The sequence below is a fragment of the Sphaeramia orbicularis genome, chromosome 13, assembly GCF_902148855.1.
Source record: "Sphaeramia orbicularis chromosome 13, fSphaOr1.1, whole genome shotgun sequence".
Taxonomy (NCBI): domain Eukaryota; kingdom Metazoa; phylum Chordata; class Actinopteri; order Kurtiformes; family Apogonidae; genus Sphaeramia; species Sphaeramia orbicularis.
Genome location: NC_043969.1, coordinates 5,150,503 through 5,166,925, shown reverse-complemented (window position 1 = coordinate 5,166,925; position 16,423 = coordinate 5,150,503). Strand labels below are relative to the sequence as shown.

The window sequence follows — 16,423 nt, the reverse complement described above, 5'->3', positions numbered from 1 at the left end:
AGGCAGCATAACTGAATGAAACAGACAGCTTTTTGAAATATTGATTTCAAAACTGAATATGTAAAAAAAGAAGAAAAAAAAACTCAGGTGCCTAAAGGGTTAATAACTGCTTAAACTTAGTATACTGTGTTAATAGATAAGAAAGGTAACACAGGACATGCTTTGAATTACTGTGGTCAAAGTCCAGTTGATATGCAGACTTGAGACTTCACTGACATTCCCAAAAGGATTTCTGGGCATCTTTTTACTATTTATCATTATTTTTTTGTCATGCAAAACCAATTAGTTTTGCAAATGGATAGGAAATGATTGCGGTCTAGCACTCTTTCATGGTGATCCATGTATAGTCCAGACATCGCTGTGCAAATAACGACAGATGTGACCTCTTCAGGAGCAGATACTGTGACTCCTCTATCAAATTACTGAAAGTATGTTGTACTGTCTGTACTGCTGGAACTGTGTTATTTTCTTTGTGAAAGAGTTCACGTCAGTAGGTTTTTTTTTTTTACCTGAAAGGATCACCTCAGTTGTATTATGAAGAGTTATACAGTTTCAGCAGAAAATGCCACCAACAGTGTTGTGGAAACTACTATGAAAACCAAGTCAACTTTACAAACGGGAGCTGCAAAGATTGATTAATTCATTAGATTTGGTTGTGATCTTTTCAATTAATTGGCATCAGTTTTGGTAGTGGCTGAGTATTTTTTAAGTAATAAAGTCAGAGTTTTCTGATTCCAGCATCTTAAATTTCAGTATTTACTATTTTCTTTTACTCCTTTGTAATGGTAGCTGTATATCCTCAGGTTGTGGACCAAAGAAGACATTTTAGGACTGTGTCTTGGGGTTTGGGGAATTATTGATCACCATTTTTCACCATTTTGTGACATTTTATTGAATTTTTATTAATCATTTGTTACAAGCGTGTTTCAAACAAACATTTACTTCCCATTGGTAGTTGATCTACCATAAAGAGAACTTTACTTTGGTTAATTAATGCTGCTTGACAATATCTTTATCAGCTTAATTATGTTATATTTGAGAAACCTCAATAAGCCAAAAAGGACTCTAATAAAGACCTTCACCTCTGGTAAGGAACCTGCATTAATCTGTTTCATTTTCAAGTAATCTGCATAATAACCAGTTAATAAACTGTAAAACAGATGAACACATCACCTTTATAAAGCTGGTAGTGCTTGTTGTGTAAGTCTGGCATGTGACCTTTGACCTCCACAGAGCACTCCTCTGGACCTGGTTGATACTGGAAAGGGGCTGAAGTTTCAAGCAGAGCGCCCCCATCTGGTCAGCCTAGGAAGTGGACGCCTGAGCACTGCCATCACCCTGCTGCCACTGCCTGAGGGTGAGACAAATACATAGTGTGCCCATCTGTTTGTGTGTCTGTGAGTCATTACCTGAGTGTCTATTGACCCTCCTGTCTCTGTCCATGCATCAGCAGGCTGGTATGCAATCATATTCCTCTAGTAGGTGTTAGGTCCAAGTAAGGAGAGTGTGTATGTCTGTTATATCTATTTGTTACATGTGGCTGGGCATCAGCCTTGTATCTATCCACCTAGTTTCCCGCCGGCCTCTGTTTGGAAAAGAGAGAGGGACACGGGCAGGGGTCTAGACACATAGACCGAGCGGGGGTAATGGGGTTCAAGAGACCTTCTTAATATAATTGAGAAATCCAAATCACATATTTTGGCCCAATCTTTATACCAATGATTTAATACTATTACTTATATATATATATATATATATATATATATATATATATATATATATATATATGTATATATATATATATTTATATATAATAGATATAATATATATATATTGTTATATATTAGAATATATATGTGTATATATATATATATATATGTGTATATATATATATATGTGTATATATATATATATATGTTGTATATATATATGATATGTATATATATATGTATATATATATTATTATGTATATATATATTGTGTATGTGTATATATATGTATATATATGTGTATATATATATATATTGTATAGATATATGTGTAATATATATATATGTTTAATATAATATGTGTATATATATATATGTTATTGTATATATATATGTGTATATATATATGTATATATATATTGCTATAGTATATATATGATAGTTATATTATATATATGTGTATATATATATATGATATGTATATAATATATTGTATATATTAGTATATGTATATATATATGTAGTATATTTATATTATTACTATATGTTATATTATTATATGATTAGATGATATATATATATATATATTGTAATAAATATGTATTATGTATTGTATAGTATGATTAGTATATATATGTATATTGTCTTATTATGTATATATATAGATATATAATATGAGTATATAATATATATGTATAGTGTAGTAAGTATATATATATATATATATATATATATATATTATATATGTATGTATATATATCTATATAGTATATATATAATATTATAAGATATTAGATATATATATGTATGATGTATATATATGATATATATATTATATATGTATGATATATAATATATATAATATATATAATATAGTATTAGTATGTATATAATATATGTATGTAATATGTATGTATATATATATATAGTGATATATATGTATATATATAATGTAATATTATGATATTTATATGTATTATGTATGTATATATATATATATATGTATGTATATATATATGTATGATATATATGTATGTATGTATTATATATGTGATGTATGAATATAGTAGTATGTATGTATGTATATATGTATGTAATTATATGTATATATGTATATATGTATGTATGTATATTTAATGATAATTTGTATATATATATATAATATATATATATGGTATGTATGTATATATATATGTATGTAATATATTGTATGTATATATTATATGTATGTATATATAATATTATATAGTATATGTATGTATATGTATATATATATTGTATAGATTATAGATATGATATATATATATATATATAGAGTATATAATATGTATGTATGTATAAGTAATGTATATTATAGTATAAATTATAATTATGTAAAGTATGATGTATGTAATAGTATATATATATATATAGATATGTAGTATTTATATATATATGTAGGTATATATATATATATATTAATGTATTTATATATGTATGTATATATATATGTATGTATATATGATATATATATATATATGTATATATTATATATATGTATATATATATTATATATTAATATGTAGATATATAATGTAGTATATATATGTCTTATATAGTATTATATATGTATGTATGATATGAAATATCTATAATAATATATAATATATGATATTATAATATAGATATAGATATATGATATATGTATATATATTATATATAGATTATATATATATATATGTATATATATATATGTATATTGTATATATATATATAGTATATGTATATATGTATATATAATGTATATATGTATATATATATGTATTATGTATATATATAATTATTATATAATATGTATATAGATATATATATTGTATATGTATGAATATATGTAATGTATATAATATAGATGTATAGTATATATAGTATATATATATGTATATATTATATATTATTATGTATGTATAAGTATATATGATATATAATTATTATATATGTATAGATATATATATTGTATATATATCTATATATATATAGTCTGTCTCTCTGTCCTCTATACTGTATATATGTATATATATGTATGTATATATGTATATGTATGGATGTATGGATGTATGGATGGATGTATGGATGTATGGATGTATGGATGTATGGATGGATGGATCAAAGGTCTTACAATGGAAACCACTTACACTACCAGTCAAAAGTTTGGACTCATCTGTTAATTTAAATGGCATGACATGGACCACAGATGGATAACAAGTGCTCAGCATCACAGGGAACTCCTTCAAGACTTTTGGAAAACATTTCAGGTGACTACCTCATGAAGCCCATCGAGAGAATGCCAAGAATGTGCAAAGCAGTAATAAAAGCAAAATGTGGCTATTTAGAAGAATCTAAAATATAAAACATGCTTTGAGTTATGTCACACTTTTTTTAAACTACATAAATCCACGTGTCCGTTCATAGTTTTGATGGCTTCAGTGAGAATCTATTATGTAAATAGTCATGAAAATAAAGAAAAACCAGGTGAGTCCAAACCGGTAGTGTATGATGATCATGGTTACAGTGATAACCTGGTTAAATGGATCAAGAACCCTGTAACAGAATCATTCCAGTGCAAATGATGCTTAGAACATGAAACGCCAGGGTCTTTTCATACTTGAAAATACTGCCGCATGAACTTGGAAGTCATTTTTTCTTAATTTTGGATGTACAGATATACTGCTTGAACACTATCAGCCATTATCACCGTTGTTTACTGACATTGGATATCAGCCAAGATGGCCTTTCTCCAATGGCAGTGATCTGTGTTTATATGTGTGTAAAGGTTGTCTCATGAATTTGCATGATTGAATTCAAACTCAATCAGAAATAAGAGTCTGATGAAGTTACACTTACCTCTTCTGAGTTTAGTCTAATTTTTTTTTTTACCTTTTCCTAGGTCGGACAACACTGGGTCATGGTCCAACAGACATCAGCATCCAGGGCCCTGAGGTGGCAGCCCAGCACTGTTACATAGAGAACAGGTCAGGGGTCATCACACTGCACCCTTGTGGGAACCTCTGTGTAATTGACGGACTCCAGGTCACACAGCCGGTCCGCCTGTCACAAGGTAAGAGTCAGGTCACATCAGTGTCCCATGGTGCTGTTTAAATGGCTTGTCTTTATCATGGTTGGGGCTGAATCAGCGCTAAGTGAAAGTTAAAAAAAGTACTTTAATGCATAATTCATTTATAGAGCGAAAAAGAAAAAAAATATTGCTTTTACTTTGTGCATATGCTGTGCTGTAGAATGTATGTCAAATCCACAGTGAAGGATCTGTGGTTTCTGTTTAGCTCAACTGTTATTTGACCTGCCTAAGAATGTGTATGATGCTATTGCACTGCCTCACTGAGTCAGAAATCAGCACATCTTAATCGAAATTAAGTGAAAGTGCCAGCAGGTCTGTTGCATATAATGCACAGTCTGTGCTTTTAAATAGCAATCAATTGCAGAATAGCCTGAGCTTCCCGTGTTAATGAGTTAACAGAGTGTGCTTTGCTGTGCTCAGACATATAGATAGTGGAGAACCCAGAGGCAGAGATGAATTGATTTTCATTATCCTGCAGCTTGGGCTGATTTTTCATTTGGATACCGTAGAGAGTTTTATGGAAATTATTTCTGGGAAAATAGAGTTAGAAATTGAGTGAGGTGTGTTTATGTCAAATAAGAAGTCAAAAAGTGTTTTTTTTTTTTTTTTTAAACACATTTCTTTATTAACTTTTTAACACATTACATGTCTTTTCTGACATCAACTGGTGAATTGGTTACATTGTTTGGGTCTCCTCTGAGCGTAAACCCTCAGATTGGGGGATTGGGATTTTTTTGTCTATAATATTGGAAATTGTGTTAATTATCCTTCTCCAAAATTCTTGTATTGACATTCACATTTCCAAATGCAGTGATACAAGGTACCTCACCCGGTTCCACATTTTATAAAGGTGTCTGGGATACTAAGGTTAAATATGTTAAGTTTTTCAGAAGTTATATAGGTTCTCATAAGCCAGTCATATTGAATTAATTTAAATCTGCTGTTAGTGGATATTGTTTGCGCCTGGAAGTGTTGGTATTTTTGACTAATTTTAGATTATGTGTGATCTGCATTATGTGATACTTTTGTTAGACTCGGACAAAAGTCAAATGGCTTGTACATTCTAAAACATCCCTGAAGAAGGACATCAGGAGTCAATGTAACAACATAAAAAACAGTGTTTTCACTGTCCAAACAAAACATCTGAAAACACAAAAAGGAATTTATATGAACATCCAGTAATGAATCAAACTGATTACAGGTAACATACAGGCGGCTGTGGCTCAGTTGGTAGAGTGGGTTGTCCAATGACCTAAAGGTTGGCAGTTTGAATCCTGGCTCCAACTGTCCTATATAAGTGTTGCTGTATAAGTTCAGTCTATTTACCATATGCAAAAATTAACCATTGCTCTCATATTTCAAAATTTGGAGTATATATTTGGTTGTAAAGATGGATGAAGTATAACTAACTGGAAGCCTGCAACTTTAGAGATTTGATAATGACTGCAGATTTGTCTGAACAGTTTAAGCTCTTACTTTTGTAGGAGATCTTTTGGGACTCTGCTGACATTTGTTACTACTCCAGCACCAGAAATTATATGTGTGAATATGTGACAAATGTATAGCATCTGGGATGGGACACTACTTTTGGGACTTCTTTTTTTTTTTGCTTTATAAGCACGATACAATTGGAAAGTAGAGTTACATCTTCAGACACAATACAGGCATCATCATCTTATGGAGCCATCCTCACAATATCCACATACATAATTTACAGAAAATAAATGTGTCTCAGCTGTTTGACTATATGTTGAATTGCATCCTTTGAAAAGAATGTGAGCTAACTGTGGATCATTTAGTCAAGAATGTGTCTTTTGTCTATGAATGTGATAAATACTGAGTCAGTGTATTTTAATGCACACCTGGTTCTTTTCCTATATGTATATCAACTATTGATGATACAACACATACACTGATCAGCCATAACATTCTGTGATCATAATAATTTTGATTTTTTTGTGTCAGTTTCCCTCATCAGTGGCTGAGATGTATAAGGCAGCTAGTGCATATTCAGTTGTCAAAGTTGATGTGTTAGAAGCAGCAAAAAGGGCATTGTCAGGATCTCGGTAACTTTAACAATGTGACAAATACAATCAGAACCCAAATGCAGACTGACACAGAGGTAAGAGTTTGAAAAGCCTTTACTGAAACTTTGCTGGAGTAACAGGTGTTCAATAGTACAGCACACAGTCTCAAACAGAGTCTCTGAGAGCCGACAGGGGAAAGGCAAAAGGGGACGTCAGGGACAGGCAGAAAATCCAGTACCAGGAGAGACAGTTGAATCCAGGGGAGCAGTGACAGAAGACGTGGTCAGAGATGGAAACAGGTTGATACTAGGTGGTGGACGGAGAGACGTGGTCAGGGGCAAAGGGCAGGTCGAGTACCAGGGAACAGACGAAGAGGCAGAATCAGGCAGACAGGTCAGGCAGGGGATCAGGCAACGGGTTGAGTATTGTCAAAACTGCAGGTCTTGTTGGCCATTCTGGTCTGCTGCGTACTTTCCAAAAGTGGCCTAAGGAAGGACAACCCAATTTTACTTTAACCAAGAGTCTTTGGGATGTGCTGGACAAAGAAATTCAATTTGCGGAGGTTCCACGTTTCACCTGAAAGGACTTAAATTATCTGCTGGTAATGTCTTGGTCCAGATACCACAGCCCACCTTCAGGGGTCTTGTGGAGTCTAGGCATCCAGTTAGAGCTGTTTTTGGCCATAAAAGAGGGACCTACACATTATTAGGCAGGTAGTAACAATGTCATGTTTCCACGATGCTCAAATGAACCATGACATCCTCCTTAGACCACTTTTGGTAGGTACTAACCACTGCAGACCTGGAACACCCAACAAGACCTGTAATTTTAGAGATGCTCTGATGTAATCATTAGGTCAGAATTTGGCCCTTGTCAAAATCTTTCAGCTTACTTATTTTGCTATTTCCATGACCAGCTTCAAATGAGTTGATGATGGGGGGGGGGGGGGGGGGGGTCACGGTTATGAATAATCAACACAATGACCACTTCATTTGTCAGTGATCAGAACGTAGCTTATTGACCTTTTTTTCTTTGGAAAATTCCAAGATTTTGTGTATCTGTGGTTTGCAAAAAATTATATCAAGTATGGATAATCCTGGAGAGTACCAGAAAATGTGTATGCATTCTCTTTCCATGCTTCAGCCCCTCCAGCAGTGATCTGCTGTCCCTCCAAAATTTTTGGCAGTAAAAGAAAAAAGTTAAAAAAAAAAAAAAAAAAAAAAAAACCCAAAACTTAGCAAATGTTAAATTATGTAAAACTGTGAATGGTGTAATTGTATTGACTCTGTTTGGCACATTTGAGCTAGTTAGAAGGGACACTGCTCATAATTACTCACAGTATACTCAGGATATGAACCTCCCTCTGTGCTGCTGTGTAATCACAGTAGAGTTACTATGTGATTCCTCATTCTTACCCAAGTGTGCAAAATTACAAAATACATACGAACCAGTGTGTCTTATCTCTAAATGGTCTTAACTGCAGTGCACTATGTGATGTAGTTATGTGTGGACTGTACGTATAGCGGAACATGTGTGTTGTCTGTCAGTGCATCCCCTCTGTCTTTTGGTATGTCAACCTGGACCCAGGCTAGGAAACCTGAGTGGGGACACAGTGCTATTTATACTGGCCCCTTTGGCCCAGACAGATCCAACTTTAGCCCCAGAGAGGGTTTCAGGTTGAAGAATGAGTGCGAGGGTAAAGCAGAGTTCACTGTCAGGATCACTGAGGAGCTGTAATGCACAAGCAGAATCACCAAAGCGCTCATTGAAGAAAGCTATTTGTTAACCAATGGATTCTTTTAACCAAAACAGGCTGATACAAATGTGATTTTGCAACAGGAAGTGCAGCAGACAGTACTGGTTACTCACCTCTCCCATGAGTAATAATCAGCATTACCGCTGATAGATGTAGGCTACTATATGACTAAACACTGATGAGTGTGGTGCTCTCTGCGCTCTGGTCTCCACCTTTTAATGACTCCTCTACTTTGCAATTTTACAGAGAACCAAGCAACAACAAGTTAGAATTGTTACAAAATGAAAATGTGCTTAACAAGCATTTAGTTGTAATCCTCTTGGATTTACTAGATAAATCAGAGGAGCCAGTGGAGGGAAATTCCAACAATAAAAGGGCATGTGAAAACATAAACCAGTTTGTTCAAAGCTGGAAGAGCTAATGTTTTGAAGAGATGAAGGGTGGTCGATTCGATCAGCCAATCAGGGAAGCTGAAAATCTCATTAGTATCATCATCATCATCATCATCATCATCATCATTATCATTTTAGATTTTAATTTTTGTTAATCTAAATGGTAGGACTGTTGAGAAGATTTATTCTTTAACTTTACCCACTTTCTACAGATCACCTTCACCACTGGATTCATAACAGGATTTATGTCTAAGTTATTTGACACTTATTTTTTCTATCAGTGCCTTATATTATCTTGAAAAACTCAGTGACTTTAAAGACATTTATGTTCAGTAAATCACAACTTCAGTTTATGTAAGTAGTTTATATATGAAATTTAAAAAAGCTTTGAGGTGTTTTTATGTCCTCCAGTCAGTATAAACCACTGGTTCCACACCTTTTTCACCTCAAAACTCAAGAAATCAATTCCACAGGACCCAAATTTACAAAAAAATATATTAGTGTAACATATAGAGTGTAATGTATACACTGTTGAGGACTCTTCCACCATCAAAAATATGTGTCCCAAAGTCTCTTTTTTACATCTTGTATTACATTTATATTTTTATAACTGTTGTTACCTCTGATACATAACCTCTGTTACAAAATTTTCAACTCATGATTTTTAATTTTTATTTTTTAAAATCTGATTTTGTGGCGGATCCAGAAAAAGTGGAAGGGCAGGCAGGGAGTTGGGCACAGGAAAATGGTGGGGTCCATGGGCGGAGCTTAAAACTGTAATTTTTTATTATCATACATTAATAAAATGAATACAATTTAACCTCACTAATGTGACTACTATGGGAACCAAAGCAAAGAATTTGCTATAATAAGGTTGACCTCAGTTACGGTATTGAATTCCATTGTATTTCAAATAATTTTAAATTAGAAACAATAGGATACAATAGAGATATTGAATTACCATCTATAATAACTATAATTATTATAATATGTATTTATTGTCATTCAAAGATATTTAATAATAATAATTTATAATACCATTTTTCTCAGTCACTTTGGTACCTTTCTCGAATCATCCTCAACATTTGCAAAAATGTAAGTGCATTTCTTAAAAGAATTTGTATAAATAGCAAAACGCCATGGATTACCTGCAAAACACCAGTCTCTTGCTCAAAATCCTAACTTCATCTCTCAAAAGTAAATATCTGTGTCAATGAACATGTCAGTGCCATCAGAATGACAAGTCCTTGTGTCATTGTGTACGGATAAGATAGTTAAATTGCTTAGTCACATTGTCAACATAACCGTGTACTCTGGGGTTCTGATGTAAACTATGGCTAAAGTTTTGATGACAGTTATTGTAAATTGTAAATTACATCTTGTATGTAGTGGGAGATTAATTGCAAAAGACCGGACAAGAGTCACATTCGAATTGCAGGTTTGATGGGTTGAGTTGCAGCAAGAAAGCCATTGTGGAGACTTCAGAATAAGAAAAAGGGGCTTGCCTGGGCCATGAAACACCTCCAGTGGACTACTGAAGACTAGAAGAAGGTGTTATGGACTGATCAAACCTGCAACTCGAAGTCCTCTCTTCACAGTTGAAACTGAGACTTGTTTACTACGACCACTACTGAGCTGTGCTTGAAGCTGTTCTGTGAGTCTCCTATCACGCAAGCTGTTGACTCTCAGAAACTTGTCTTCTGATTCTGTTGTGGCTTTGGGCCACACCTCTTCCTGTCAGCATTTCCCCCAGTTTCTGAGTGCCTTTTGATGGTGAAGGAAACTGTACTTACTGACACCTTGAATTTCTTGGCAATTTCTCTCTAGGAAAGACCTACATTTATTTACATGTATATATATATGTGTATATATATGTGTGTGTGTGTATATATATATATATATATATATATATATATATATATATATATATATATATATATATATATATATATATATATTTACAGGGTGGGGAAGCAAAATTTACAATGAACATTTAGTTGTTTTTTCTCAGCAGGCACTATGTCAATTGTTTTGAAACCAAACATATATTGATGTCATAATCATACCTAACACTATTATCCATGCCTTTTCAGAAACTTTTGCCCATATGAGTAATCAGGAAAGCAAACGTCAAAGAGTGTGCAATTTGCTGAATGCACTCGTCACACCAAAGGAGATTTCAAAAATAGTTGGAGTGTCCATAAAGACTGTTTATAATGTAAAGAAGAGAATGACTATGAGCAAAACTATTACGAGAAAGTCTGGAAGATACTATTAAAGAAGAATAGGAGGAGTTGTCACCCGAATATTTGAGGAACACTTGAGCAAGTTTCAGGAAGCATGTGAAGGCAGTTATTGAGAAAGAAGGAGGACACATAGAATAAAAACATTTTCTATTATGTAAGTTTTCTTGTGGCAAATAAATTCTCATGACTTTCAATAAACTAATTGGTCATAAACTGTCTTTCAATCCCTGCCTCAAAATATTGTAAATGTTGCTTCCCCACCCTGTATATGTATATATACAGTACAGGCCAAAAGTTTGGACACACCTTCTCATTCTTTGCATTTTCTTTATTTTCATGACTATTTACTTTGTAGATTCTCACTGAAGGCATCAAAACTATGAATGAACACATGTGGAATTATGTACTTAACAAAAAAGTGTGAAATAACTGAAAACATCTCTTATATTCTAGTTTCTTCAAAGTAGCCACCCTTAGCTCTGATGACTGCCTTGCACACCCTTGGCATTCTCTTGATGAGCATCAAGAGGTAGTCACCTGAAATGGTTTTCACTTCATAGCTGTGCCTTGTCAGGGTTACTTAGTGGAATTTCTTGCCTTATTGATGGGGTTGGGACCATCAGTTGGGTTGTGCAGAAGTCAGGTTGATGCACAGCTGACAGCCCTATTGGACAACTGTTAGAATGCTTATTATGGCGAGAACCAATCAGCTAAGTAAAGACAAACGAGTGGCCATCATTACTTTAAGAAATGAAGGTCAGTCAGTCTAGAAAATTTCAAAAACTTTGAATGTGTCCCCAAGTGCAGTCGCAAAAACCATCAAGCGCTCCAACGAAACTGGCTCACATGAGGACCGCCCCAGGAAAGGAAGACCAAGAGTCACCTCTGATGCTGAAGATAAGTTCATCTGAGTCACCAGCCTCAGAAATCGCAAATTAACAGCAGCTCAGATTAGAGACCAGATGAATACCACACAGAGCTCTAGCAGCAGACACATCTCTACAACTGTTAAGAGGAGACTGCGTGAATCAGGCCTTCATGGTCAAATAGCTGCTAGGAAACCACTGCTCAGGAGAGGCAACAAACAGAAGAGATTTATTTGGGCCAAGAAACCCAAGGAATGGACATTAGACCAGTGGAAATCTGTGCTTTGGTCTGATGAGTCCAAATTTGAGATCTTTGGATCCAACCGCCGTGTCTTTGTGCGACGCAGAAAAGGTGAACGGATGGATGCTACATGCCTGGTTCCCACCGTGAAGCATGGAGGGGGAGGTGTGATGGTGTGGGGGTGCTTTGCTGGTGACGCTGTTGGGGATTTATTCAAGATTGAAGGCAACCTGAATCAGCATGGCTACCACAGCATCCTGAAGTGACATGCCATTCCATCCGGTTTGCGTTTAGTTGGACCATCATTTATGTTTCAACAGGACAATGACCCCAAACACACCTCCAGGCTGTGTGAGGGATATTTGACCAAGAAGGAGAGTGATGGAGTGCTGCGCCAGATGACCTGGCCTCCACAGTCACCGGACCTGAACCCAATCGAGATGGTTTGGGGTGAGCTGGACCGCAGAGTGAAGGCAAAAGGGCCAACAAGTGCTAAGCATCTCTGGGAACTTCTTCAAGACTGTAAGGAAACCATTTCAGGTGACTACCTCTGGAAGCTCATTAAGAGAATGCCAAGAGTGTGCAAAACAGTCATCAGAGCTAAGGGTGGCTACTTTGAAGAAACTAGAATATAAGATATGTTTTCAGTTATTTCACACTTTTTTGTTAAGTACATAATTCCACATGTGTTCATTCATAGTTTTGATGCCTTCAGTGAGAATCTACAAAGTAAATAGTCATGAAAATAAAGAAAATGCAAAGAATAAGAAGGTGTGTCCAAACTTTTGGCCTGTACTGTATATATATATATATATATATATATATATATATATATATCCTTTTTTCCATTCACCTCTAAAACAGTGTACACTAGCATTTCACATTACATTTATTGTTAAAGGTATAATTACTATAACAATATCAACATTCAGTACAATCAACATGCTTATTTTTTAAAGTTTCTTTTTAAATGCTTGAACAAATGTATTTGGTAAGCTAGTAGATGACTCAGGATCAGGTTACTAAACTATTTTGTCTGAGTTTTTCCTATTGTCACCTGTTTGTCCCTGTTCTGTATATAAAGAAGGGGAATGACTTTAAGCAAGGAAACATGAAAAGGAAAATCAACAGGCTTTACAATTTAAATTCATTTTAATGAGAATGAATATCACTATGAGGATCTTGAGCCTACATCATAAATGTGTAATTGAAAGCTTGAAGTTCAGTAAATGTGGGCATTAACCACTCAGAGTATCTAATGTGATAATTCAGTTGAAATATAGGTGATGTAACATCTAGTGGTTTGTGGAGAATGTTTGTTTAGTAGTTTATTATATTGTTGACAATCCCCCATTAATTAACCATGTCAATAACAATAAAATGAGCAGCTTTAGCCAACGTGGCTAGTATCCTGCTGTACTTCCTGGCCTGATGACAATAGGCATTGACCCATATTAGAAAATGCGTCAATATCTGTCCCCTGATTGTTCATAAATCTGTCACTTATGAATTCTGTAGGTCATAAATTTACTTTACTTGGCATTCTCTTCCTGTGTAACGCGTCTGTCAAATGCTATAAATCAAATTGCAAGTCAAGTCTATACTCTTTTATCATTGTCAGTTTAACGGCTATCATCTTTCTTTCATGCTCGTTTCCCTGTTGGTGCACACGACTACACATTTACATACAGTCAGAGGAACAGACAGATAAAAAACAGTCTTATTATCTGATGCCACAGTATCATACTGTTTATTGCATAGACTAATGTGCCCCAAGGAAGCGTGCATCCCAAACACTCTCTTTAATGTGTAGTTTTATGGCATTAAAATAAATGATAATACTTAAAACCTCACTTTTGTTAAACAACGATGAAGAAAACAAATATTATATTATAATATTATATTACATCAAGACACTCCTTAGAAAAATTGATGCCTTATCTTGGTCACTGTTTTGGCCAAACTGTCTGGCACATATTTTATTAGCTTCAGAGTATAGCAGGGGTAGATTGTAGCAAAGCACTTTTACTCATTTGAAGTACTGGAATTTATATTTTACGCATTGTCATACTTGTAGAGTTATTTTTCAAATTTTCACTCACTTTGTGTTTGGTAAAGACCACTTACTTCCATATGAGTTCATTCTGAATGTTTGTGATAAAGGGACTTAAACTGTTTGAGTGTTTCTTAATTAAAAAAAAAACCCCTCTTCTTTCTAAAGCTAAATGAACTGGTTAAAAATCCTTTTGGATTTGTTGGAAACTGCACTGTCACGAAGCTGAAGACTGGACTGTTTTTCTGAGCTCATGAAAAGTTGACTTGTCAGAAATTCATGATTTTCACATCACAGTGACAACACAAACGTACGATGATTTGATAGAATATGAAAACTGCACAACAGGAGACAGTGCTGGGAAATACCGAGTTACATGCAACAGTGTAATTAATTTGTAATTAAAGAAAACAAATGCAGCTGTATTTAGGGATGCACTGATATTTTGGCTGGACATCAGTATCAGCCCGTATTTGCTGAATTGGCATATATGTCTTTTAACGATTGAAACTGTGTATATCAATGAAAATTTAAAAAAAAAAAAAAAATGAAAAAGAAAAAAGGAAGAAAATCAAAGTTGCTATGTGGATTTAACTAACAACTAGAAGCACTCGGAGAGTGCAGACCTCCGCCAAGGCTGATCAGTGGCCCCCCCCCATGGGCCCCCCCACCCCCGATCACCACCAAAATTTAATCATTTCTTCCTTATCCCATTTCCAACAAACCCTGAAAATTTCATCCAAATCTGTCCATAACTTTTTGAGTTATGTTGCACACTAACGGACAGACAAACAAACAGACAAACAAACAAACAAACAAACCCTGGCAAAAACATAACCTCCTTGGCGGAGGTAATTACTGCAGTGATAAATATGTTTCTGTAACAAGTCCTTTAGCCCTTTAACTAATGCAGTGAGGAAATTCTCATTTCTGAAATAACCATCAGTTTGATAGAGAGCTCAAAGATTGGACTCCAATTCGATGGATAAAGGTCAGTGTTATGAACCAGGGTTACTTCAGCTGTTTCGGTCTAGGTTCAATGATTCTTTTTTCTTCACTGATGATACAAACGTGTTACAAAGTGACCAAAACATGAGTCATCAACAGTCCAGACCTGAACCCCATTGAGAATCTTTACCTCCGCCAAGGAGGTTATGTTTTTGCCAGGGTTTGTTTGTTTGTTTGTTTGTTTGTCTGTCCGTTAGTGTGCAACATAACTCAAAAAGTTATGGACAGATTTGGATGAAATTTTCAGAGTTTGTTGGAAATGGGATAAGGAAGAAATGATTAAATTTTGGTGGTGATCGGGGGTGGGGGGGGCCCACGGGGGGGGCCACTGATCAGCCTTGGCGGAGGTCTGTGCTCTCCGAGTGCTTCTAGTTGTGAATGTAATGTGATTGTAATGGAGAAGAGTTTTCACAGTGGTCTGACATTCATCATTAATATAAGATCCTGGTTAGAAAAATGAAATTTTGCAAATATGGATGGAAATAAATGTGACTTTTGGCTGACATTGTATAAGGACTAAAGCTAAAGGTGGTCCAATGAAATACAGTATGTGTGACTATTTCTTTATTTTTGGCTGAGCAGCATATATTAACACAGTAGTAATAGTGAAACACTGGTAGGAACCATTTTCTCCATAATTATTACTTTTCCTTTTCACACATAAAGTACATTTTGCTAATATGCTAAGCTTTAGTATTAAGACTTTTACTTAAGAATGTATTTATCAATACATAATATTGATCCATTGGGTTACTTTTCTTCTATCTATGGTGTAATGTAATCTTTGTGACTCATTTACATTTCCCCAGTGGCTGTAGCTTCTCCCCTCTTGGTTTCTTTCTCCTCCTCCTCCTCTGGGTTCTCCCTCTCTGTGCTTGTTCTCTGACAGCCCTGACTTTCTCTTCGGGCTTAGAGGTTGCCTGTGTGAAGCCAGCTGTTTTTTCCCCGGGTTCTGTGTGAGGAGGTAGAGACCTGACTCTGCGCTAAACTAGGAGGAGGAGGTGGAGGGTGGA

At 34.7% G+C, this 16,423-nt stretch overlaps 1 protein-coding gene across 1 annotated transcript in view; it reads left to right on the top strand.

Annotated features, from left to right (window-relative positions):
* The window catches only part of phldb1b (pleckstrin homology-like domain, family B, member 1b), a 168,932-nt gene that overhangs the window by 11,244 nt on the left and 141,265 nt on the right, over positions 1 to 16,423 (top strand). The window contains 2 exon segments of the mRNA XM_030151693.1: positions 1,234 to 1,357; positions 4,633 to 4,803. Of these exon segments, the coding sequence (XP_030007553.1) occupies positions 1,234 to 1,357; positions 4,633 to 4,803 (295 nt within the window).